The 26,831-nt window shown below is 47.0% G+C and overlaps 1 protein-coding gene across 5 annotated transcripts in view; it reads left to right on the top strand.

The window, feature by feature from the left end:
• Nucleotides 1-23,614, top strand: part of ARID1A (AT-rich interaction domain 1A) — an 87,534-nt gene extending 63,920 nt beyond the window's left edge. For 2 of the 5 annotated variants that reach the window (XM_063631368.1, XM_055261178.2), the window contains exons 5-20: nucleotides 2,229-2,469; nucleotides 2,758-2,847; nucleotides 3,525-3,692; nucleotides 4,371-4,683; nucleotides 7,653-7,798; nucleotides 7,889-7,998; nucleotides 9,223-9,432; nucleotides 12,551-12,758; nucleotides 13,926-14,058; nucleotides 14,242-14,414; nucleotides 14,785-14,935; nucleotides 15,019-15,156; nucleotides 15,241-15,337; nucleotides 15,768-16,659; nucleotides 17,021-17,151; nucleotides 20,517-23,614. In XM_063631368.1, coding sequence (XP_063487438.1) covers nucleotides 2,229-2,469; nucleotides 2,758-2,847; nucleotides 3,525-3,692; nucleotides 4,371-4,683; nucleotides 7,653-7,798; nucleotides 7,889-7,998; nucleotides 9,223-9,432; nucleotides 12,551-12,758; nucleotides 13,926-14,058; nucleotides 14,242-14,414; nucleotides 14,785-14,935; nucleotides 15,019-15,156; nucleotides 15,241-15,337; nucleotides 15,768-16,659; nucleotides 17,021-17,151; nucleotides 20,517-22,250 — 4,935 coding nt within the window. In that variant the 3' untranslated portion in view covers nucleotides 22,251-23,614. Of the gene's footprint in view, nucleotides 1-2,228; nucleotides 2,470-2,757; nucleotides 2,848-3,524; nucleotides 3,693-4,370; nucleotides 4,684-7,652; nucleotides 7,799-7,888; nucleotides 7,999-9,222; nucleotides 9,433-12,550; nucleotides 12,759-13,925; nucleotides 14,059-14,238; nucleotides 14,415-14,784; nucleotides 14,936-15,018; nucleotides 15,157-15,240; nucleotides 15,338-15,767; nucleotides 16,660-17,020; nucleotides 17,152-20,516 lie in introns of all 5 variants that reach the window. The other 3 variants (XM_063631367.1, XM_055261177.2, XM_055261180.2) reach the window with 2 other exon arrangements.
• Nucleotides 23,615-26,831: the final 3,217 nt, after the last annotated feature.

Below are 26,831 nucleotides of genomic sequence, written 5' to 3'. Positions count from 1 at the left end.
ACAGAGTGAGACCCTGTCTCAAAAAAAAAAGAACCAAGGATGTAAACCCTCTATCTTGGGATTAACGTGGGGCTCTTCATAGCTCCAAGTACTTCAGTCCTTCGAGAAAGGAAGATGTCCTTTGCTGTTACCTCGTGGTTGGCCTCTTGAAATCATTCTATGCTGGAACGAATTCTCACTGCATTTTTAAAGTATGCTATGGCATACCTGGCCTACTTCTTACCAACAAGAAAGCTAGCATTTTCTGACTTCTCAGCTAACATGGAAAGCTGGACACAGGCACGAATGCACACCTACCTACCTGCCTTCAGAGCAAACTTTGTCTCCAAGAGCTCAGCAGAAATGCTGTCAGCCTAGTGAGGTACCCAAGTGGTTTGTGGAAGGTCCACCCAGCTTGGATACTTGAAGGAGAGCCTAAAAGGTGCCCTCTGACCTCCAGTGTTACTGTCAGATCTTAGGGTCAAAGTCACTTTCAGCCGATCTTTCCAGGGTGAGCTTGTTTGTGTGAGCAGGAATAGACTCAAATAAAACCAACCTGGATCTCCTCCTCCTCGAGATGTGTGGTGTTTTCGGTTTTGTTTTTGTTTGTTGTTTTTGAGATGGTGTTTTGCTCTGTTACCTATGCTGGAGTGCAGTGGTACAATCTCGGCTCACTACGGCCTCCTCCACCCGGGCTTAAGTGATTCTCCCACCTCAGCCTCCCAAGTAGCTGGGACTACAGCTGCACACCACCACACCTGGCTTATTTTTGAGGGTATTTTTAGTAGAGACAGGGTTTCGCCATGTTGCCCAGGCTGGTCTCGAATTCCTGGGCTCAAGTGATCTGCCCGCCTCAGCCTCCCAAAAGGCTGGGACTACAGGCATGAGCCACTGCACGTGGCCCGGTGTGTTTCTTTAAGAGAACACTTTTCTTTACCATTTAAGTATCAGGGTTTTCATCCTTTCTTCAATTACAGTTAGTTGTCAGCCTGAAGTAATGTTGCTAGAGAATGAACATGGGGCAGGGGATGGAGTTAGGGTACATTTTCTGGGGTGAATATTTTTCATATTGAGCTCTTGTTTGCTAATACTGGAGTTTGTTGACCTAGAGTGAACTCTTTATTGATTAACTCAAGACAAGCAAAGCCTACAAATAAATACCAAGTTCTCACTGAAAAACATAAAAGCTGGGAAAAAAAACAGAATTTGTTCAATTGGCAAACATTTGTTGATTACTGTTATAGACCAGGTGTTAGGAGTGTAGTCCCAGACCTTCTTGGCAGTTAAGAAATTGTCTTTCTCATCCAATGTCTCTCTTTCTTACCTCCTACCCCTTATGTTGCAAAGTATGGTGACTTGGAGTGAGTCCTTGGCAAATGGAGGCTATGATAATCTATAATAATAATTATTATTGTAATATATAATAGAAGGAGAGGGGATCTATAAATGTTTCCCAAACTTGTTAACATTCTCTTGTAGCTCCTGGTGCCATCCTGGCAGCATTTTGTAAAGTTTTGCTATTAGAAAAGAACTGAAGACTCACTGAAATAGTTGCTTTCTTATGACTGTAGAAGTTATGACTGGGAAAGAAGACGAAAGTGCTAGATCTGCTTCTGAAGGGATAGAATAGGAGTCAGCAAAACTCAGTCACACCATTGTTCGTATATTGTCTGACTACTATTGCACTATAGTGTCAGAGTTGAGTAGTTTTGAAGGAGGCTTTATGGCCCACAAAGATCTAATATATATTCCACCTGGTCCTTAACGGAGTTTGCCATATGTAAGTTACAGTATGATGACTGGGGCCGGGCACGGTGGCTCACGCCTATAATCCCAGCACTTTGGGAGGCCAAGGAGGGTGGATCACCTGAGGTCGGGAGTTCAAGACCAGCCTGACCAACATGGAGAAAACCCGTCTCTACTAAAAATACAAAAATTTAGCCAGGTGTGGTGGCGCTTGCCTGTAATCCCAGCCACTCGGGAGGCTGAGGCAGGAGAATTGCTTGAACCCGGGAGGCGGAGGTTGCAATGAGCCGAGACGCGCCATTGCACTCCAGCCTGGGCAACAAGAGTGAAACTCTGTCTCAAAAAAAAAAAAATTTAATAAAAATAGTATCATGACTAAAGAACGTGTGTGATGTATTTGCTCTTGGTTATTTAAGGAAAATGCTAAGCAAGTAGTAGGATTATTGAAAGTAGAATTTTTCTGCTTAATATTACTAATCCATGTTCTTATATATATGTTCTAGGATCTATCTGGTTCAATAGATGACCTCCCTATGGGGACAGAAGGAGCTCTGAGTCCTGGAGTGAGCACATCAGGGATTTCCAGCAGCCAAGGAGAGCAGAGTAATCCAGCTCAGTCTCCTTTCTCTCCTCATACCTCCCCTCACCTGCCTGGCATCCGAGGCCCTTCCCCGTCCCCTGTTGGCTCTCCCGCCAGTGTTGCTCAGTCTCGCTCAGGACCACTCTCGCCTGCTGCAGTGCCAGGTACCCTCAAGTGCTGGGCTTTAGGGAGAGGGAAAGGTGACTGCTCCCAGGAATATTAAGGAGCCCTAGTCTTCCACTGGCAGAGAAAGCATCTCTGGCTCATGCCTGCATAGTTTCCCCTTAGCATTTGGAGAAGGGAGATTGGAACCTGTTGGCTTGATCTCTTTGTGGGTGGTACTGGGAGGTGCTTGGCCTCTTCATGAGCCATTTCTAGCTCTGAATTGACTTCCTAGTTAGAATTCCCAGGCTTAGCCATGATATGCTTATGTTGTTCTTTGTCTGGAGCAGGCAACCAGATGCCACCTCGGCCACCCAGTGGCCAGTCGGACAGCATCATGCATCCTTCCATGAACCAATCAAGCATTGCCCAAGATCGAGGTGAGAGCCTGGGTGTTGGGGAGGGGCAGGGAGTTGGGCAGACATTTGAGTGCCCTGTGCAGTAGCTTTTGGAGAGCTGTTTGACTGTGAAGCTTAGGACAATCCCTGCAGCAAATTGTGTTTATGTTCTTTAAAAGTTGACATAATAATTGTACTTATTTATGGGGTACATAATGATGTTTCAGTAGATATAACGTATAGTGATCAGATCAGGGTAATTAACAGATATATAATCTCAAACACTTACTACTTCTTTGTGCTGAGATCCAGCAGCAAATTGTGAAGTTAGAGTGGGCTTGGCCATGTTAGTGTCTCCATTTCTCAGTACTTGTCTGTGTTTTGATGGTTGCCCTGTTACATTTTGCCTCATTTGGTCGGCAGTTGCTGAAGACTCAACATTCGGTCTTCACTCATTAAGTCATTCATTTTGGTTTTTGTCATTGTTCTTTGTCTTTTCAAACCTCCATTTAGTAGAAACAGTTGGCATGCCCTGGTTAATGGTTTATGTCACTCTGAAGGTGCCTAAAATGACACAGCACTATATAGAAAATCAGTTAGAGACTCCGTGCAAGTAGCTGCTAAAGAAAATATAGATGGTTAAGTCCCAGGATAAGGATGGAGAGCATTTGTTCGCATTGTATAAAGCTAATAACTATATGGATACTACCCACAAATAGGTTATATGCAGAGGAACCCCCAGATGCCCCAGTACAGTTCTCCCCAGCCCGGCTCAGCCTTATCTCCGCGTCAGCCTTCCGGAGGACAGATACACACAGGCATGGGCTCCTACCAGCAGAACTCCATGGGGAGCTATGGTCCCCAGGGGGGTCAGTATGGCCCACAAGGTCAGTATACTACCCAGTTAGGAGTAGATAGGGGTGAGAGGAGAAAACAGTTCCTTGTCTGATATGTTGCCATCTAGCTTGTAACCTTGTGAGAGAAGGTCTGTCCTTTGCCTTTAATCCACCCAGCCCAGGCCCTGAAGTAGGGCAAGGCAAGATTCCATTCTGTCTCCACTTACTCTGTCACCATGAGAAAGTCTTTCAATTTCACTGAGCCTCTGTTTCATTTATAAAAATGGAGATTAGGTGTTTACTCCACCATTGAGCACAGACAATTTATACATGGTAGCTATTGGTTATTTTTTTAATTATTTTTAGTGAATAAGTCATAATGGAATAGATCTTTGCTCAAAATTGCAGCCCTAGGCCGATCAAAAGTTGAGAATCTTACACAGAGCATGGAAATAGAAAGGAAGTTATCTTCTTCTGGAAGTTGAAATGCCTGTGTGGCAGCAAAGCCAGCCTTGCTCTGTGCTGCCTTTAAGATGGAGGGGATAACTGACCTGCCTTTACATTGCTTCTGGCATCCCCCCCTTTTTCTCATGGCGATAAAGGCTACCATGAAGTTGATCTCTTTTCTAACCAAAATATTGAATGACATTGTTTGGTGTTCTAGAGTTGAGAGATATTAGTGAGTTGCTAGTGAGTGACTAACCAAGTCTTCTCTTCCTCCCCTCCCAGGTGGCTACCCCAGGCAGCCAAACTATAATGCCTTGCCCAATGCCAACTACCCCAGTGCAGGCATGGCTGGAGGCATAAACCCCATGGGTGCCGGAGGTCAAATGCATGGACAGCCTGGCATCCCACCTTATGGCACACTTCCTCCAGGGAGGATGAGTCACGCCTCCATGGGCAACCGGCCTTATGGCCCTAACATGGCCAATATGCCACCTCAGGTTGGGTCAGGGATGTGTCCCCCACCAGGGGGCATGAACCGGAAGACCCAAGAAACTGCTGTCGCCATGCATGTTACTGCCAACTCTATCCAAAACAGGTAAGGCCTGGGAAGCGGAGAGGGCGTCAGTGCAAGAAAATGTATTATAGACCTACTCAGATTATTGAGATGCTTCTGGACCTAAACCAGGGGGGAAAATGGGTGTGTGTGTATGAAGTGTTAATTCTTACATACCTTAGATGGGTCTGAAATTTCACGTGACTAAACATCATATGTAAAGAGCTTTATAAAAGACAGGTTTTTGGCCAGGCGTGGTGGCTCACGCCTGTAGTCCTAGCACTTTGGGAGGCCAAGGCGGGCAGATCATGAGATCAGAAATTTGAGACCAGCCTGACCAACATGGTAAAACCCTGTCTGTACTAAAAATACAAAAATTAGCTGGGCGTGGTGGCACACGCCTGTAATCCCGGCTACTCAGGAGGCTGAGGCAGGAGAATCGCTTGAACCCAGGAGGAGGAGGTTGCAGTGAGCCGAGATTGCACCACTGCACTCCAGCTTGGGCGACAGAACGAGACTGTCAAAAAAAAAAAGGGTTTTGTGGGGTGTTTTGTTTTGTTTTGGGGTCTTTTGAGACAGGGCCTTGCTCTATTCCCCAGGCTGAATTGCAGTGGCATGACCACAGTTCACTGCAGCCTCGACCTCCCAGGCTCAAGTGATCCTTCCACCTCAGCCTTCTGAGTAGTTGGGACTACAGGCACACACCACCACACCTGGCTAATTTTTTTTAAATTTTATTTATTTATTTATTTATTTATTTATTTATTTATTTATTTAGAGACAATCTCACTCTGTTGCCCAAGCTGGAGTGCAGTGGCGCACTTTCAGCTCACTGCAACCTCTGCTTCCCAGGTTCAAGCAATTCTCCTGCCTCAGCCTCCCGAGTAGCTGGTGTTACAGGCACCCACCACCATGCCCTGCTAATTTTTATATTTTTAGACTGGGTTTCACCATGTTAGCCAGGCTGGTCTCAAACTCCTGACCTCAAGTGAGCTGCCTGCCTTGGCCTCCGAAAGTGCTGGGATTACAGGTATGATCCACCATGGCCGGCCTTTTTTTTTTTTGTAAGAGAGATGGGGTCTCACTATGTTGCCAGGGCTAAAGACTGCTTATTTTGATGTGCAAAATAAGTGTTCGGAGTAGGTGGTTTAACTTCTATCAGTCAACTTTTTGGTTTCCAAAAAGATTCTTAATGATACATATGTCTTGGATCTTTGGTGTTAGCAATAGCAAATGGTAAGCTTGTGGTTTGCCATTTCTCCTACTGTTTTATGTGGTCCTACGTGTTGACTCTGGTGCGAGAGTGCAGAAGGCTTATGGGATTAGGTTTAACGACTTCTTTGGCTACTAAATCTTACTGAGTTGTTGATGAACCAAGGTAGAATAGGGCGATTGACTATAAAGAGGTAGATTTGGTAGAACTTCACAATGATGGAAGTGCAAAGTTTGCATTAGGCCCCTCAAGAAATAATGCAAAGCCACCTCTGGGTGCTATGCTGAGGGTTCCAGTCTGGTTGGGATTTAGCATGACGAAAAGTGGTACAGTTCGGCATTTCATCTATGCCTTTTGCCACAGACAGGGCCCTTAAATGGAAATACAACTTGATTTTGGAGGTGGATTTGAGGAAGGCAGTACTTAAAGGACACAGCAGGGCTCTGCTTCAAAGAATTGTACCCTTTGAAATTGAGCTATTGTGGCCGGGTGCGGTGGCTCACTCCTGTAATCCTAGCACTTTGGGAGGCTGAGGCAGATGGATCACCTGAGGTCAGAAGTTCAAGACCAGCCTGCCCAGCCTGGCGAAACCCCATCTCTACTAAAAATACAAAAAAATAGCCAGGCATGGTGGCAGGCGCCTGTAATCCCAGCTACTCACGAGGCTGAGGCAGAATTGCTTGAACTCGGGAGGCGGAGGTTGCATTGAGCCGAGATTGTGCCATTGCACTCCAGCCTGGGAGACAAGAGTGAAACTCCATCTCAAAAAAAAAAAAAAAAAAAATATTGTCCAGGCACGGTGGCTCACCCCTGTAATCCCAGCATTTTGGGAGGCTGAGGCAGGCGGATAACGAGGTCAGGACATCAAGACCATCCTGGCTAATAATGGTGAAACCCTGTCTCTACTAAAAGTACAAAAAATTAGCCGGGCGTGGTAGCAGGCGCCTGTAGTCCCAGCTACTTGGGAGGCTGAGGCAGGAGAATGGCGTGAACCCAGGAGGCGTAGCTTGCAGTGAGCTGAGATCACGCCACTGCTCTCCAGCCTGGGCAACAGAGTGAGACTCCATCTCAAAAAAAAAAAAGAATTGAACTATTGTTTGCTATCTAGAGCTTGAACTCTCTTAGTATCTTTCATGGGAGGTAGAAGATAAGAAAATCTGGGTGTTGGCCGGGCTCAGTGGCTCATGCCTGTAATCCCAGCACTTTGGGAAGCCGAGGCAGGTGGATCACCTGAGGTCAGGAGTTCGAGACCAGCCTGACCAACGTGGAGAAAGCCCGTCTCTACTAAAAATACAACATTAGCCGGGTGTAGTGGTACATGATTGTAATCCCAGCTACTCGGGAGGCTGAGAAAGGAGAATTGCTTGAACCTGGGAGGCGGAGGTTGCAGTGAGCCGAGATTTCGCCATTGCACTCCAGCCTCGGCAACAAGAGTGAAACTCCGTCTCAAAAAAAAAAAAAAGAAAAAATCTGGGTGTTAGCTGGACATGGTGGTGCATGGCTCATAGTCTTAGGCACTCAGGAGGCTGAAGAAGGCAGATTGTTTGAGCTCAGGAGATTAAGGCTGCAGTAAGCTATGATCACACCACTGCACTCCAGCCAGGGTGCCAGAGCAATACCCTGTCTCAAGAAAATAAAGAAAAATAATATCTGGATGTTGCATAGTTCTAGTTTGGGGACCCATAAATGTTTTCCTTTTAATCCTTACTAGATGATCACAGCACTATTTGGCTCAAGTTCAAATCTAAAAGCTCAGAGTCTAACCATTGTCTCTCTCACTTTCCATCTTCTTCCTTAGGCCGCCAGGCTACCCCAATATGAATCAAGGGGGCATGATGGGAACTGGACCTCCTTATGGACAAGGGATTAATAGTATGGCTGGCATGATCAACCCTCAGGGACCCCCATATTCCATGGGTGGAACCATGGCCAACAATTCTGCAGGTAAGAGCTAGTCATTCTCACTAGGGATTTCTTCAAGAGTCACATCACAGCTAAACTTACTGGACTTGAGAATTTTTTTCTCTTTTACAGGGATGGCAGCCAGCCCAGAGATGATGGGCCTTGGGGATGTCAAGTTAACTCCAGCCACCAAAATGAACAACAAGGCAGATGGGACACCCAAGACAGAATCCAAATCCAAGGTAGCGATTTTTGTCTTGACTCCTTTCAACTTTGTGTCCTATCTTTTTCAGTGATAGGAAGGAAAAAGAAAAGAGAGTGATAAGATCCCAGCCTTTTATGACACCGGACTAGGTAGTCTCTGAAAAAGCTGCTGTTGCCTCCTCTTACCATGAAGGGTCCCAGAATAATAGCTCAGTGAGTTGGGTCTGGTTTGGTCTAAGGGATCCTGGTAAATAACATAACATTCTCACAGCTGTTTGTTATGGGGGAAATGTTAGACCCTGCAGCATCAAACTCTCTGTACTGTTTGGCAGGTGCCTTCTCTGAAACCGTGCCTCCTGTACTCAAGCATTGATAGATGGGGTGTGCCATGGGCAACTAGTTGCTCTTCTCTTCCTGAACCTCACTCATAGCAGCAGGAATGGTACCCTGTGTTCTGTAAAGAGGGAGATAAGGCAGATGAGGCTTGAGTCCTTGGCTTCCCTTAGGTTGGTCCTGGGTGTGCTGTTAGGCTGTGCGGTAGTAAAGGGTCCTACTCAGCATTTGGGTCATTTGAAATATTTCTGTCCTTGGCCATACCTCACTTTCCCTATCTATATACATAGGGAAAATTAAAATCATAGCTGTTAACCTCTTGTGAGTCTTCACCTCTGGCTCCCAGCCCTTTTGACCATCTTCCTGTCTTGTACAGGATGATATCCAAAGCCCTTCAACCAGGTGGGAAACACTTCCTTTGTTTAGAAGAGGCAAAGAGTTTCTTTTCATTTTAGTCCATCCCATTGCCTCAAGATCGTGTTGTGAGTTTTTCGATTTCTCTAAAACATAGTACCTAAGTATGTTCAGGCTCCTGGGTAGTAGTGTGGGAGCAGTAGTGGCTTTGATGTCAGGTGGACAAGGATTTGATACTCAGCCTGCCACTTAAAAGCTGTGAGATCTTAGGTTTTGCCTCCTGGTGCCTGCTTCCTTATCTTTAAAAATGGGGATAATTTTATAATACCTAATATATAAAGGCATCTAGCATAGCACCCAGTACATAACATATATTCACCGTTAGCTTCCTTCCTTTATAGGAAAAAAAAATTTGGTTCTCTTTTGGCCCTTCAACCTTATGAAGGTAGGGCAGGTGTTAGTGACCACCCCAGAGTAAGAAGCATTAACACTGCTCCAGTCAAGAGACTTCTGAGACCCTTAGCATAGGCTTTGAATCTGACCCATTCCTATGAATTTTGACCTGAACCTTCCAGAAATCCAGTTCTTCTACTACAACCAATGAGAAGATCACCAAGTTGTATGAGCTGGGTGGTGAGCCTGAGAGGAAGATGTGGGTGGACCGTTATCTGGCCTTCACTGAGGAGAAGGCCATGGGCATGACAAATCTGCCTGCTGTGGGTAGGAAACCTCTGGACCTCTATCGCCTCTATGTGTCTGTGAAGGAGATTGGTGGATTGACTCAGGTGAGTGGGCGCCTGACACTTGACTGCCCCTGTGGTTTCCACAAACCCCTTTCTAGGTACTCACTGGCTTCACGTGGTACCATGCATCCCACAGGGACATCATCTTCTCATGCTTTCTGAGTCGAATATTGATAGACCGGGGAGCACAGGTTTCCCAGAAGATAAGACAGGAAGCAGAGACCTCCCTGGTAGTATGAGGTATTAGCAGTAAGTTTACCGTGTATCTAGGGTCCCATTGAGGTGTAAAGCTAGGGAAAGTCTGTGGACATTCTGATTCCATGGGAGGCAATTTGGCATAGTAGCAAAGACAGGATTTGGAGAGATGGACCTGGTTTTGAATTGCTTCTTGGCCACTTATAACATATATGACCTTAAGGTGTGTAACCACTCTGAACCTTAATTTCCTTATTTGTAAAATACAAACAGTATGTAACAGTATATAACCCACTAGACTGTCAAAAGTTAGAAATAACTTTGGCTTTCAGCAAGGTTTCTGCCACATAAATCGGCCTGCAAGATGGTACAGAGGCAGCCAGAGTAGAAGCAGATCTTCCCATTCCTGGAAGCTTCCCAGTAGAGATAGGATTTCAGGAACTGCTTAGTAGAAATAGTTTATAATAAAGGAAGAAGTAGTAGGAAATTATGTGTTTAGTTATTCTGTATGGGAAACTTAAATGAAAACCTGAATTGGACACCACCCAGAGCTTGCGCCTACTCTGATACCTTACAATTTTGTAGACTCAGCCCAGGAGGCAAACAGGTGAGGCAGCACAGACAGACAGCAGACTGTGCCTTGCAGAGTTCTCTCCTGTGTGTGTTCTGTAGTCACCAGACCAGAAGCCTGCTGTTGGATCAGTTTGTGGCTGAGCTCGGGGAGGCGTGGCAGGGAGGGACTTATTCCAAACCTTCTAAATCAGAAGAGGAAAACAGCTGTCACCAGCAGAAAAGAAAGTGGTTGGAATGAAGCCAGCCAACAGTCAGTTATGAATTCCTTCTCCCTTCAGGCTTTATTCCCCTCCCCCACAAAGGAAAACAAAACAAAACAAGACACGTGCATACTGCCACATAACTGGCATGAGAAGCAAAGCCACGGAAGGCTTTTGAGGTGACTCCATGCATATTCCTGCCATTCTCCCTAATACTCAGATCTCATAGTCAAGCCTTCCCTGCCTATAGGGAAAGGGAGCATTGGGTTAGGTTTCGCTCACTTCTGATTGGGTGGGCTTCAGGGTTCACTGAACCTAGGATGAGATACAGAGAGAATTCTAATGCCTGAGCCTGTCTTCCAGATTGCAAAAGGATGCAAACCTTTAAAATGCCGTGATTGTAATTGAACTTTTATAGAGACAGTGATAATTCAGGGGCAAAAGAGTGCTGTTTATAAGTTAGTTTGTGAAGGCTCCAAGAAAGCAAAGCTGAATCTTGAGCTTATCTAAAGGATTAGTAGGGTTTAGGTGGAAGAGTGGCCAATCCAGTAGACTGGCCTAGATGCCACGGAGATGGGAGAGGGTCTGGATATTTACCACCAAGGCCATCTCCAACAATGAAGACTTAGCTCAGGTGTTACCCACTCTAAGAAGTATTCCTAGTCACCTCTGCCCCTCTAGGTTGTCCCCCTCTTGTGCCTCTTTAAACTCTTCTTTCTAGTATCATGGGTACCATATCAGCAGACATTACAACCTATCGAACTTCCGTTGTGTATAGGGACTGGAAAACCCTTGTTCCCAGGCCTTGAGGGAACAGGCTTACCATATGGTAGATGAATAAGCAAAAGAATACATAAAGAAGGAGACTTGTCCAGTTAGAGCAGAAAGACTAATTGTAGGGAGCATCTGGGGAATGGGCTTGGTCAATGTGCCCTGAAGCTGAGGGAAGGAGGCAGAACTGTAGGTTGGCTGCTGGGGAGGTACAAAAGTCATAATAAGGCCCTGGGCCAGGCACAGTGGCTCACACCTGTAATCCCAGCACTTTGGGAGGCCGAGATGGGCGGATCATCTGAGGTCAGGAGTTTGAGACCAGACTGGCCAACATGGCCAAACCTTGTCTCTACTAAAAATATAAAAATTAGTGGGGCGTGGTGACAGGCACCTGTGGTCCCAGTACTTGGGAGGCTGAGGCAGGAGAATCGCTTGAACCCGGGAGGCGGAGGTTGCAGTGAGCCGAAATGGTGCCACTACACTCCAGCCTGGGTGACAGAGTGAGACTCTGTCTCTAAATAAATAAGACCCTGAACACCCGGACCATCAAGACAGTGACTGGTGAGGGAGGAGGGACCTGTGGTTATTTGTCAATGAGATATGTAGGGGAGCAGTGGCACAAGAATGTCAAATTTGCAGGGAGCACCACCCCAAGAAAAAAAAATCAGATGTGTAAATCCCCAGTTTGACAAAGCAAGTCAAGCAGAGTGGTCATTGATATTATCCTGAGTCTCCATTTTATAAAATGTTAGTTTTTATTAGTGCATCTAAAATAGGATTTAGGGCCAGGCGTGGTGGCTCACGCCTGTAATCCCAGCACTTTGGGAGGCTGAGGCGGGTAGATGACTTGAGGCTGGGAGTTTGAGACCAGCCTGATCGACATGGTGAAACCCCGTCTCTACTAAAAATACAAAAATTAGTCAGGCGTGATGGTGCACGCCTGTAATCCCAGCTACTCGGGAGGCTGAGATAAGAGAATCGCTTGAGCCCGGGAGGCAGAGGTTGCAGTGAGCCAAGATCGCGCCACTGCACTCCAGCCTAGGCGACAGAGCAAGATTTATTTTTTCTGTCTCAAAAATAAATAAATAGGATTTAGATATCCAGATGATTTGTACACCACTTTTCAGCAGTGTACTAAAAAACCGGACTCTGAATTCTGTTCCAGTAGTAATGTGAAATTTGCCCTGTTGTGAATAAGCACAGTCTGATAGTTGCAGTGGAACATCCTGAGGGTAAAATGAAGCCAGCTGCAGATTTAACACTTCTTATGGACTATCCACCAAGCAAGATTAACTTTTTCAATTACCTAAGAACTGTGATTCTACAAAGATGAATACCTTACAGCCTGATGGGGCTTGGGGCTTATGGGCAGGAAAACCAGGCGGGAGATAAACCCCGACTCCTTTGGTTTGGTTATACAGGTCAACAAGAACAAAAAATGGCGGGAACTTGCAACCAACCTGAATGTGGGCACATCAAGCAGTGCTGCCAGCTCCTTGAAAAAGCAGTATATCCAGTGTCTCTATGCCTTTGAATGCAAGATTGAACGGGGAGAAGACCCTCCCCCAGACATCTTTGCAGCTGCTGATTCCAAGAAGTCCCAGCCCAAGATCCAGCCTCCCTCTCCTGGTAAGGATGGGGTCAGCGGCCCCACCAAGGCTGAGAGGGCCTGTTGCCCTAGCCTCTTATTCAGGATATGAATAAGAGGCTTATCCAACAGGATATGCCAAGGATCTGTGCTCTGTCTTGCCCTACCACAGGGTTTAACAGGTTGGCTGACTAGAGAGTGGGCAGTGGAAACTCCCTTGGGAGGTACTCTGCAGCAGCCCTTAAGTTTTAATTTTTGTTGTGCAGCTGGCAACTTGCCAAATGTTTGTAAACTGGTGAATGAGAGAGGCACAAGAGGAGTTGGGGGAACTGACAAATGGCAGCAAGGCAGGGCCATCTGGGAGCTTTGGCCCATTGATGTCAGCACCTTAGAATGCAGCTCAGACTAGAGCCCTGAATTCCCCAGGTTGCTGAGATGGTAATGAATGGGAAGGAGGGAGTGGGGAAGGGATATGAATGGAACTCCCTGTTGGGAGTGCCTCTGTTCACCCTCCTTTCTGAGAGGAGGCTGAGGCCTAGGGTGAGCCTAGAGAGGGAAGAAGGCCAGGGTGCCTGGAAGGTGGGTGTAAACACATGTGCCCTGGTGTTGACCTCTGAGGGTGTAATGAGTGCCTGAGATGACTCATCAGCTGGGGAGGCCTCAGCAGTGGGATATCTACTGCTGGGAATGGTAACTATTGGAAACATTAATTACTAGTAGTTTTGTACTCATCAGCTTAGAAGAACATTCGAAGTTGAGGGGTGACACCATGCTGGATGCTTTAGAACAGGAACTCCTAGACTCCTAAAACACGTCCCAGATTTGGGACCCCCTCCCCACCCAGGATTTGGGAGGCTCTGACTGGAGCTCATGCACCAACATTACAGGGTTTAGTAGGTTAGACAAGGTCCTTTGGAGGAGTGAAGATAGCCAGGGAACCTGGCAGTGACTCAGGGAATCACCAGCATGGTGATGTCGTGGCCACATCACTCCTCTTTTCTACATGTAAAACAAAAACAGAGCTACAAAACCCTCAAATTCCCGTCTTTATGACCTGGACTTGTAGATCCTCTGCTAAGAAGGGTGATCAGGCTTTAAAGGCCTTAGGAAGAACTTTCCCAAAGAGATTCTGGGTCATTCGTGTGTTTATGTGAGAGTTAAACACTTTCATGCCAAGCAAACTGCTCAACTTGTATCTCTGTCCACAGCGGGATCAGGATCTATGCAGGGGCCCCAGACTCCCCAGTCAACCAGCAGTTCCATGGCAGAAGGAGGAGACTTAAAGCCACCAACTCCAGCATCCACACCACACAGTCAGATCCCCCCATTGCCAGGCATGAGGTAAGGCCAAGAGCAGGGGCAGATGGTTGGGAGGATGGCTGGAGATAAGTGCATGGGAACTCCTTGCAGCCCAAGGGTGGTCCTTGCCTCTGCCTTCCCAGCCAGTGACTCCTGTGTGTCCTTTGTTATATTGGAGGAATTGGTTTATTTGTGGTTTACTTGGTTTTCCTCACTCTGGAGCAGGAGCAATTCAGTTGGGATCCAGGATGCCTTTAATGATGGAAGTGACTCCACATTCCAGAAGCGGAATTCCATGACTCCAAACCCTGGGTATCAGCCCAGTATGAATACCTCTGACATGATGGGGCGCATGTCCTATGAGCCAAATAAGGATCCTTATGGCAGCATGAGGAAAGGTGACTGATCTGATTGCTATTTGAACTTGTGCTCGAAAAGACAGGGCCAGTGAAATGGGGGGAATTCTTGAGAGTGGCTGAGGGTTCTTGTGGAGCCATCCTCTGAGATAATGCATTTCCTGCCCTAACTACCCCTCTTCATCCTTACCTCCTTTCTTGTCTTCTCCTTGGCTTCACCTTGTCATCCCTTAACAAGTACATGCTTTTCGCTGGTTGGGGCCTCTTTAGATCTCTGTTTTTAACTTGTCTGGAAAACGATGAGATCAAACCTGAACTCTGAAGAGGGCCTGGGTCTTTGGAGCAGGCAAAGGGTAGATTACCAGGCTTGCCAACTTAGCAGTTTGTTCACTGCTTGCCTTTCTACACTCAGCTCCAGGGAGTGATCCCTTCATGTCCTCAGGGCAGGGCCCCAACGGCGGGATGGGTGACCCCTACAGTCGTGCTGCCGGCCCTGGGCTAGGAAATGTGGCGATGGGACCACGACAGCACTATCCCTATGGAGGTCCTTATGACAGAGTGAGGTAAGCATGACCCCAGCTCCTGTCCACTCCCCCAGCACCCTGAAGCTATAGTGGGCTCAATCTGCCTCTCCAATTTTGTTTAGGACGGAGCCTGGAATAGGGCCTGAGGGAAACATGAGCACTGGGGCCCCACAGCCGAATCTCATGCCTTCCAACCCAGACTCGGGGATGTATTCTCCTAGCCGCTACCCCCCGCAGCAGCAGCAGCAGCAGCAGCAACGGTGAGTAAAGCCTGGTCACGGTGCTGCTGTGGATCGGGCTTCGCCACTGCCCATCCTGATCCTGTGTTTCTTTGCCTCCTATAGACATGATTCCTATGGCAATCAGTTCTCCACCCAAGGCACCCCTTCTGGCAGCCCCTTCCCCAGCCAGCAGACCACAATGTATCAACAGCAGCAGCAGGTGAGGAGGGTGGCTGGGAATAGACTGGCATGCTGGTTCGCCTTGAAAGCTAGTTAGTACACTAATCTAACGTGTTGAAGTCTAAGAAGCTCACTTTAGATATTTTGGCATTCTTCTCTCACCTTACTGGCCAGTCCTGCCTGAAAAGCCAAGTCACCAGTCTCTTCTCCATTTGGAGTTGGAAAGGGCTAGAAATAGACCTTATTTTGATTTTTAGGTTTTGTATATTTTTCTGCTTAAGCAAGGGAAGGGAAGAAAGAGTGGTGGTTGCTTTTGGAAGCAACTTCAAAAGACAATTTGTTAATGTGATTCCCATGTTTTCTTGGAGTCTGTGTCCACCAAGCATCTGGTTGTAGCCGTCTTGGCATCTGTGGGCTTTATGTCCCTGAGTGCAGAATATTAACTTCCCCTCTGCTTGTCTCTGCCTTAGAATTACAAGCGGCCAATGGATGGCACATATGGCCCTCCTGCCAAGCGGCACGAAGGGGAGATGTACAGCGTGCCATACAGCACTGGGCAGGGGCAGCCTCAGCAGCAGCAGTTGCCCCCAGCCCAGCCCCAGCCTGCCAGCCAGCAACAAGCTGCCCAGCCTTCCCCTCAGCAAGATGTATACAACCAGTATGGCAATGCCTATCCTGCCACTGCCACCGCTGCTACTGAGCGCCGACCAGCAGGCGGCCCCCAGAACCAATTTCCATTCCAGTTTGGCCGAGACCGTGTCTCTGCACCCCCTGGCACCAATGCCCAGCAAAACATGCCACCGCAAATGATGGGCGGCCCCATACAGGCATCAGCTGAGGTTGCTCAGCAAGGCACCATGTGGCAGGGGCGTAATGACATGACCTATAATTATGCCAACAGGCAGAGCACAGGCTCTGCCCCCCAGGGCCCCGCCTATCATGGCGTGAACCGAACAGATGAAATGCTGCACACAGATCAGAGGGCCAACCACGAAGGCCCGTGGCCTTCCCATGGCACACGCCAGCCCCCATATGGTCCCTCTGCCCCTGTGCCCCCCATGACAAGGCCCCCTCCGTCTAACTACCAGCCCCCGCCAAGCATGCAGAATCACATTCCTCAGGTATCCAGCCCTGCTCCCCTGCCCCGGCCAATGGAGAACCGCACCTCTCCTAGCAAGTCTCCATTCCTGCACTCTGGGATGAAAATGCAGAAGGCAGGTCCCCCAGTACCTGCCTCGCACATAGCACCTACTCCTGTGCAGCCCCCCATGATTCGGCGGGATATCACCTTCCCACCTGGCTCTGTTGAAGCCACACAGCCTGTGTTGAAGCAGAGGAGGCGGCTCACAATGAAAGACATTGGTAAGGAGATTTTCCTCATTCGGTTGCCTAATCTGCCCCTTTCTATCTTGTCCATTGTTCCCTCCATCTTACTATTCTGGATGAGGTTGAATCTGGTCCAGTGTTGACTAAAATAGAACCAAAGAACTTTGGAAAAGGAAGAAATAAGCTAACTAAAGGTTTTCCTTCAAAACATTGCCATGCAATGAAGTCCTAGACAGACAGCTTAGAACCCATGAGGGGCTGGTGTGTGTCATCTCCCAGACAGAAACTGCCTTCCACCTTGTGTTATCTTCAGAGTAGCTTCACTGATGGGGCAGCCCTGGGAGTGTCTCTAGCCAACCTGGGCTTGGTGGATGGACGACATGGAGGTTTATTTCAGGAACCCCGGAGGCATGGCGGGTAATGATGTCCCTCAAGTCTGGTCTCCTGGCAGAGAGCACATGGGCATTAGATACCATCAACATCCTGCTATATGATGACAACAGCATCATGACCTTCAACCTCAGTCAGGTGAGTATCAGTGCCTGGGGAAGATTGAGAGGGTTTGGGATCTTCTTAGTGTAGACAATGGGAATGTCTCATCTTTAGCCACCATGGTCTTTCTCTTTCTCTCTTGTAGATATCTTCCATGCCAGTACTTTGCTTCCTTTGCCTCTGGGCACGGGCCCAGGATTTTGAGAGCAATAATGATTTGTTTACATGATAACCTTAACACAGGATTGACTTCAAAAGGAATTTGGGAGACACTTTGTGGTATTAGTAAGAATGCAGATTCTATTGATGCCAGTGGGGACACCACATTTTCTAGAAGAATCTGTGTTTTTTTGTTTTTTTGATAGAGATAAGGTCTCACTATGTTGCCTAGGTTCATGAACTCCTGAGTTCAAGTGATCCTCCCAAGGTGCTAGGATTACAGGCATGAGCCACCCAGCCCCAGCCTGAATCTGTGGTCAAATTTTTTTCAGTGAGCAGAGTATGTTTTTTCCATTTCTCCCTTTCTTCTCTGAACAGTAGGGGCCTTTGTTGATCCCGGTTTCCTTAGATAGAGAGTGGATGGGGGATTTGGTTGTTTAACAATATTCTTTTTTTTTTTTTTTTTTTTTTTTTTTTTTTTTTTTTTTGAGACAGAGTCTCACTCTGTCGCCCAGGCTGGAGTGCAGTGGTGCAATCTCGGCTCACTACAAGCTCCACCTCCCAGGTTCACGCCATTCTCCTGCCTCAGCCTCCCAAGTAGCTGGGACTACAGGCGCCCGCCACTACACTCGGCTAATTTTTTGTATTTTTAGTAGAGATGGGGTTTCACCGTGTTAGCCAGGATGGTCTCGATCTCCTGACCTCGTGATCCACCCACCTCGGCCTCCCAAAGTGCTGGGATTACAGGCGTGAGCCACTGCTCCCGGCCCTACAATATTCTTACAAAGCTGATTCTTCAGACCCACTCTCCATAGGATGTGCACACTAGTGGAGGTGCTGGAAAGAGTTTGTGCTGCATCATCCAACTCTTTTTCTTTTGATCATCTTTAGTACCTACCAACCTGTATATCAAGGAGCTGACTTATTAATAGTTACCATTTATCATACTCTTATTTTGTGCCAGGTCCTTAATATTTTGTTTCATGTCATCCTAGCAACAGCCCTCAGAGACAGGAGATATGGCCATTTAGGGATGAGTAAATAGGCTCACAGTCTTATCCTTGTTGAGGTTCACATAGCTGTCAATAGAATCTATCTGATTCCTAAACCTGATTTTATTTCCATTGCATAATATTGCCTACCATGAGAAAGGAAAAATTTTGATAGAGCAATTTTCGTATGCCAGGTATTTTACATCTCCCATTTACACCTCAGAACAACCCTGTAAAGTTTAGGAATTTTTATCATTTTATACAGCTACTTCCTGGAAAAGCCAGAATTTTTTTTTTAAGAGACTCTGGCACCTAGGCTGGAGTGTAGTAGTGCCCTCATGGCTCACTGCAGCCTCAAACTCCAGGGCTCAAGCGATCCTCTTGCCTCAGTCTCCTGAGTAGCTGGTACTACAGGCAAATGCCACCATGTCCAGCTATCTATTTATTTTTATTTTGAGACAGGGTCTCCATTACTCAAGCTAGAGTGCAGTGGTGCAATCACAGCTCACTGCAGTCTCGACTTCCGAGACTCAGGTGATCCTCCCACCTCAGCTTCCCAAATGGCTGGGACTACAGGTGCGTACCAACATGCTCATGCTCAGCTAATTTTTTTTTTTTTTTTTTTGAGAGATGGGGCTTCACCATGTTGCCCAGGCTGATCTCAAACTCTTGCGCTCAAGTGATTCACCTGCCTCAGCCTCTCAAAGTACTAGGATTACAGGTGTGAGCCACCATTCCAGGCCCCGGCTAACTTCTTTATTTTTTGTAGAGGCAGGGTCTCACTATGTTGCCCAGGCTGGTCTCAAACTCCTAGGCTCAAGTGATTCTCCCACTTCAACCTTCCAAAGTGTTGGGATTACTGGCTGGGCGCAGTGGCTCATGCCTGTAATCCCAGCACTTCAGGAGACCGAGGCAGGAGGATCATTTGAGGTCAGGAGTTTGAGACCAGCTGGTCAACATAGTGAAACTCCATCTCTACTAAAACTACACAAATTAGGCTGGGCGCAGTGGCTCATGCCAGTAATCCTAGCACTTTGAGAGGCCAAGGTGGGTGGATCACTTGAGGTTAGGAGTTCAAGACCATCCTGGCCAATATGGTGAAACTCCGTCTTTACCAAAAATATAAAATTTAGCCGGGCCTGGTGGCACACACCTCTAATCCCAGCTACTTGGGAGGCAGAGGCAGGAGAATCACTTTGAACCCAGGAGGCAGACGTTGCAGTGAGCTGAGATCGCGCCACTGCACTCCAGCCTGGGCAACAGAGCAGGACTCTGTCTCAAAAAAAAAAAAAAAAAAAAAAAAAATACACTCACACACACACTCTCTCACACACTAGCCCAACGTGGTGGCAGGCACCTGTAATCCCAGCTATTTGGGAGGCTAATGCAGGAGAAAAATCGCTTGAACCCAGGAGGCGGAGGCTACAGCCAACTGAGATCACACCACTGTACTCCAGCCTGGATGACAGAGTGAGACTTCGTCTCAAAAAAAAAAAAAAAAAAAAAAGTATTGGGATTACAGGTGTGAGCCACTGCTTCCAGCCCCTAGATCTAATTCGAAAGTCCTTATTTTTTTTCCATCTGCTCTACTGTTCAGCCAAAGGTTGTGACTGGAGAGGAGTGTTTTCTTCTAGAGGTAAATAAATGGCCTATATATTATCCAAGGTGGAATTTGGGTCTCTGTAGCACCAGCTTGGACCAGTATTTGGAGAGCTGAAGCCTCGTCCCACTCTTTATGCTGCAAGATCCATGGAGTTCCAGCCCCCGGACTAGTGGGGAGCTTGGAGAAGAGAGCCATGAACGTCTGCCCACATTGCATTCTCTTCTCTTAGCTTGAGTCACCATGCCTAAGCTTGGGTTCCACTTGGCAGTGAGATGGAGAGAGTGTCCTAAAAGAGATAATGGCAATGACCACCAGGTTGAAAACTGGCCTGGTGAAGAAAAGCAGAAGATTGATTGGGAAAAGAGAAGGCTAAGGGATGATTGGCCCTGGTGGGTGAGGTGCAAAGCTGTTGGCTAGTGTTCCTGGAGATAGGCTTACATGAAGGTAGGTTGGGCAGAAGAAAGAACTTTGTGTTGGGCGTAGAAGAGATTAAGATGAACAATTTGCTCTGTGGAGAACCTTTGGGAAAGGAACAACTCTGCCTCTCCCAACTGATAGAGAAGACTTGGGGAGGTCTCTCAAGTCAAGAATTCTGTTCTTAGGCCACTTTTCTCCCTTAATTAATTTCCTGTTCTTTCTCTTTTTAGCTCCCAGGGTTGCTAGAGCTCCTTGTAGAATATTTCCGACGATGCCTGATTGAGATCTTTGGCATTTTAAAGGAGTATGAGGTGGGTGACCCAGGACAGAGAACGCTACTGGATCCTGGGAGGTTCAGCAAGGTGTCTAGTCCAGCTCCCATGGAGGGTGGGGAAGAAGAAGAAGAACTTCTAGGTCCTAAACTAGAAGAGGAAGAAGAAGAGGAAGTAGTTGAAAATGATGAGGAGATAGCCTTTTCAGGCAAGGACAAGCCAGCTTCAGAGAATAGTGAGGAGAAGCTGATCAGTAAGTTTGACAAGCTTCCAGTAAAGATCGTACAGAAGAATGACCCATTTGTGGTGGACTGCTCAGATAAGCTTGGCCGTGTGCAGGAGTTTGACAGTGGCCTGCTGCACTGGCGGATTGGTGGGGGGGACACCACTGAGCATATCCAGACCCACTTCGAGAGCAAGACAGAGCTGCTGCCTTCCCGGCCTCATGCACCCTGCCCACCAGCCCCTCGGAAGCATGTCACAACGGCAGAGGGTACGCCAGGGACAACAGACCAGGAGGGGCCCCCGCCTGATGGACCTCCAGAAAAACGGATCACAGCCACTATGGATGACATGTTGTCTACTCGGTCTAGCACCTTGACCGAGGATGGAGCTAAGAGTTCAGAGGCCATCAAGGAGAGCAGCAAGTTTCCATTTGGCATTAGCCCAGCACAGAGCCACCGGAACATCAAGATCCTAGAGGACGAACCCCACAGTAAGGATGAGACCCCACTGTGTACCCTTCTGGACTGGCAGGATTCTCTTGCCAAGCGCTGCGTCTGTGTCTCCAATACCATTCGAAGCCTGTCATTTGTGCCAGGCAATGACTTTGAGATGTCCAAACACCCAGGGCTGCTGCTCATCCTGGGCAAGCTGATCCTGCTGCACCACAAGCACCCAGAACGGAAGCAGGCACCACTAACTTATGAGAAGGAGGAGGAACAGGACCAAGGGGTGAGCTGCAACAAAGTGGAGTGGTGGTGGGACTGCTTGGAGATGCTCCGGGAAAACACCTTGGTTACACTCGCCAACATCTCGGGGCAGTTGGACCTATCCCCATACCCCGAGAGCATTTGCCTGCCTGTCCTGGACGGACTCCTACACTGGGCAGTTTGCCCTTCAGCTGAAGCCCAGGACCCCTTTTCCACCCTGGGCCCCAATGCCGTCCTTTCCCCGCAGAGACTGGTCTTGGAAACCCTCAGCAAACTCAGCATCCAGGACAACAATGTGGACCTGATTCTGGCCACACCCCCCTTCAGCCGCCTGGAGAAGTTGTATAGCACTATGGTGCGCTTCCTCAGTGACCGAAAGAACCCGGTGTGCCGGGAGATGGCTGTGGTACTGCTGGCCAACCTGGCTCAGGGGGACAGCCTGGCAGCTCGTGCCATTGCAGTGCAGAAGGGCAGTATCGGCAACCTCCTGGGCTTCCTAGAGGACAGCCTTGCCGCCACGCAGTTCCAGCAGAGCCAGGCGAGCCTCCTCCACATGCAGAACCCACCCTTTGAGCCAACTAGTGTGGACATGATGCGGCGGGCTGCCCGCGCGCTGCTTGCCCTGGCCAAGGTGGACGAGAACCACTCAGAGTTTACTCTGTACGAATCACGGCTGTTGGACATCTCAGTATCACCGTTGATGAACTCATTGGTTTCACAAGTCATTTGTGATGTACTGTTTTTGATTGGCCAGTCATGACAGCCGTGGGACACCTTCCCCCCCCCGTGTGTGCGTGCGTGTGTGGAGAACTTAGAAACTGACTGTTGCCCTTTATTTATGCAAAACCACCTCAGAATCCAGTTTACCCTGTGCTGTCCAGCTTCTCCCTTGGGAAAAAATCTCTCCTGTTTCTCTTTCCTCCTTCCACCTCCCCTCCCTCCATCACCTCACGCCTTTCTGTTCCTTGTCCTCACCTTACTCCCCTCAGGACCCCACCCCACCCTCTTTGAAAAGACAAAGCTCTGCCTACATAGAAGACTTTTTTTATTTTAACCAAAGTTACTGTTGTTTACAGTGAGTTTGGGGAAAAAAAAATAAAATAAAAATGGCTTTCCCAGTCCTTGCATCAACGGGACGCCACATTTCATAACTGTTTTTAATGGTAAAAAAAAAAAAAAGAAAAAAAATACAAAAAAAAATTCTGAAGGACAAAAAAGGTGACTGCTGAACTGTGTGTGGTTTATTGTTGTACATTCACAATCTTGCAGGAGCCAAGAAGTTCGCAGTTGTGAACAGACCCTGTTCACTGGAGAGGCCTGTGCAGTAGAGTGTAGACCCTTTCATGTACTGTACTGTACACCTGATACTGTAAACATACTGTAATAATAATGTCTCACATGGAAACGAGAAAACGCTGGGTCAGCAGCAAGCTGTAGTTTTTAAAAATGTTTTTAGTTAAACGTTGAGGAGAAAAAAAAAAAAAAGGCTTTTCCCCCAAAGTATCATGTGTGAACCTACAACACCCTGACCTCTTTCTCTCCTCCTTGATTGTATGAATAACCCTGAGATCACCTCTTAGAACTGGTTTTAACCTTTAGCTGCAGCGGCTGCGCTGCCACGTGTGTATATATATGACGTTGTACATTGCACATACCCTTGGATCCCCACAGTTTGGTCCTCCTCCCAGCTACCCCTTTATAGTATGACGAGTTAACAAGTTGGTGACCTGCACAAAGCGAGACACAGCTATTTAATCTCTTGCCAGACATCGCCCCTCTTGGTGCGATGCTGTACAGGTCTCTGTAAAAAGTCCTTGCTGTCTCAGCAGCCAATCAACTTATAGTTTATTTTTTTCTGGGTTTTTGTTCTGTTTTGTTTTCTTTCTAATCGAGGTGTGAAAAAGTTCTAGGTTCAGTTGAAGTTCTGATGAAGAAACACAATTGAGACTTTTTCAGTGATAAAATCTGCATATTTGTATTTCAACAATGTAGCTAAAACTTGATGTAAATTCCTCCTTTTTTTCCTTTTTTGGCTTAATGAATATCATTTATTCAGTATGAAATCTTTATACTATATGTTCCACGTGTTAAGAATAAATGTACATTAAATCTTGGTAAGACTTTTGTGAAGCTTTTTATTGTTTTCAAACTAAAACTTGACCTTTTGTGGGGGGGCAAGGGGGTAGTCCTGTTTTTGCAAAGCTCCCTTAGTGTGAGATCTCCCCTAAATAGTGGCATCCTGGACCCTGTCATTTATTTACTATATTCCGAAATAAGACAACCATTTATCTGGAGGCAACCTCCAACTTAATCACTTATAATATCTCTGGACTGGCTCTTTTCCCTGACTCCAGACTAGAGCATTCAGCCACCTTCTTGTCATCCCTGCTTGGAAGTTTACTTTGAACATGCCAAAGCTAAAATGTCCTGTCTTCCCCACTAGAAACCTGCTTCTCCCATAGTTTTGTTTTTTTTGTTTGTGTTTTCCTTTTAGTAAATGGCAACTCCATTCTATCACTTGGCCAAAAAAATCCTTGACTTCTTTCACTTCCACATCCAATCTGTTAGCACTCTTCATAAAATAATCCTCAATCCCACACTACTGTAGTTCAAGATACTGTCATATCTTGGATTCTCCAAATTGGCCTCCCTGCTTCTGCTTTGCCTGGTTGAACCTATTCTCAACAGAGCAACCAAAAGGACCCCTATAAAAGGTAAGTCAGATCAAATGCCTTCAGCGCTTCTGACTCTGAGTAAGTAAAAATCCAGACTCTTAAAAAGTGGCCTACAAGGCCCTGAGTTATCTAGCTTACCTCTACCTTTCCTGCACCATCTGTCTTGCCCATTGTTCACCCTACTGTACAGAGATGTTTCCGCCTTGGAGTCTTTGTACTTTATACTCTCTCACCAAATAACTGCATGGCTCAAGTGCTCGACTGCTTCAAGTCTTTGTCCAAATATATAAGTAAGGCCTTTCCTGGTCACCTTAGAATAGCAATCTCTGCCCCCCGCTACGTTTCCCTTGTCTGCCTTATTTTTCCTGTGGCACTTGTTACCGTCTGGCCTATTGTATGTTGTACTTACCTGTCACCTTCCACTGAAATGTAAACTGTGAGGGTGGTGGGAGGGGTGTTTTGTTCACTGCTGCATCCCTGTGCTAACACACAGCCTGGCACATAGCATCTACTTAAGTAGTAGTTGAATGATACTGTCGATGTTGGCTAGATGCAGTTGATTTTATGAGGCTAATGTCACAACATATAGTTTCTCTGTTCACCCCCTTAGGGAAACAATAGAGAAGCCTCAAGTTCCTCAGGAGAAATCAGAAGCAGTAAGAGAAAAAATGCTATCATTGTGGACACTTAGAAGTGAAATTTGAAACAAGAAACAAGTTTTCTACTGTGTACCTACTTACATTCTGGACATAGCACATCACAATCCTACAACAACCCTGTGCCTGTGAAGTCAGTATGTGGCTCCCATTTTACAGTTGAAAGAGGCTAAGAAAAGTGAAAGGCTTTTTAAGTTCATACACCAAGCAAGTTCCACCTGACTCCAAGGATCATGCTTTTCTTAATATGTCACACTACCTCCTTTCTGGATGAGAACCCAACCAGGAGTAAGGGATCCAGCTGTGGAGCTCAGCAAGCAAGATTGGCTTTTATTGTCTTTAGCACGAGGTAAAGTTGTCCTCAGAATTTCAATCAAGTGTTCATCAGACTAAGTGTGGCTGTTAATATTTGGGTCAGGAACAGGATTTGAATAATTAGTATTTCTCAACTGAGAGAGGAAAACCTTTGTAACCAAGATGCCTTCCTAGGATTCTTCTAGAAAAAGGTAAATGGGAAGCTTTTCATATCTACAATTTTGGTAAGTAATATTGTTAGTGGCTATTTTTGTTGTAGGCCTCGAGCTCCGTTTGCTAATCTAGAAAGTGCATATCTGGGCTGTGTGTGGAGCATTACCTAGGAGTTCGGTTTCCTGGGTTCCTTTCATCTGCTCTCCTGCAATGCAGGGAGAGCCTAGCCTGGTCTCCAGTTTCTGACTGGAGTTACCATGGCCAAGAGAACTGCTGGCCAGTGAGCTGTGAGTAATTTGCTTTTGAGAAGTAAATAGAACCTAGCCAGCAGAGAACCCAGGGGTGTGGCCAGTAGTTCTTTTCCCAGGCTCCTCCCTCCCCACCCCCCAAATGACCTTAACCTTCTTTCATGGCTGGAGAGCAGCCAAGTCCAGCCTAAACAATACTCTCAACCTCATTGGCTCTTTTGCCTTGCAGCCACTGCCACCCCCAAGTGGCTAAGGCCTTCCCACTAGGCCTCTCAGTGGGGTCAAGGTTTTCTAACCACTGAAAGGCAAACACTGAAGGAATGGTGAAAAATATCTAGTGACCATGGGCTTTAAATGATGAGTGTTTGGCTACTGCAGTTGGAGGCAAGGTAGAGTCTTTGTCCTTGGGTGGATGGGCATCTTCAAGTGATCGGGCAGAGGCCAAAAAGGATGCTTTTGGTATATGAGACCCGACTGGTGTCACCCCAAGTGTCAGGATGGATGTAAATGTCACCCAGCATCCTTGGAAACTGCCAATGAGTGCCTTTTATCCACAGCAAAAAGAAGTAGCATAAAGTTCTGGTAAAGTACAGCAGGCCAGTATGGTCACTTTCGCCCCACAATGGCATGACATCAGAGCCAGCATCCCAGATTAGTATCAGCTATTCCAATCCCATAGGACTGGGGCCATGGAAAGTTTAGCTTCTAGAAACTGAACTGCTGAGAGTAGTTGGGCTACTTACTGGGCTGGTCCTCTGCCCAGCCTGGGGCCAAGGCCACCTCCAGAAGTGGAGGCAGGAGCAAGGCAAGGCAGCTACAGAGAGAAATGAATTGTCAGTTGCTCCAGGGAAGTGAGTGTTCTGTGAGAACCACCTAACTTCCTTCTCTACAACTTCAGTGGGAAAATCACTTTTTTATTCAGTGAGTTGTAATAGCCCATCTTTATTGAGCATTGTATGCCAAGCACTATAAATCCTATGAGGTAGATATCATCTCCACCAGGGCAAGGATTGTTTCTGTCTTGCTCAGTGTTGCATCTTCATCCCATCACATAGTAGGCATTCCTGTACTGTTGAACAAATCAAACGGATAAGATAGGAATTTGATGGAGGAAAGAGTAGGTCGGAGCTGTTAAGACTTGGTGTGCCCATCTTAGCACAGCCCGTAAAGACTCTTAGTCATATGGGAAAAAAGGAAGAGAGGGAAAGAGGTAAATCTGTGAAAGATTAAAATAGTGTGGAGTGGGAGAACCAGCCTGGGAGGCTGGAGACCTGAATTCAAGTCCCATTGCTAC

The sequence above is a fragment of the Symphalangus syndactylus genome, chromosome 22 (assembly GCF_028878055.3).
Source record: "Symphalangus syndactylus isolate Jambi chromosome 22, NHGRI_mSymSyn1-v2.1_pri, whole genome shotgun sequence".
NCBI lineage: Eukaryota > Metazoa > Chordata > Mammalia > Primates > Hylobatidae > Symphalangus > Symphalangus syndactylus.
Note: the sequence above shows the minus strand (reverse complement) of the source record. Positions and strands in the feature narration are given on the sequence as shown.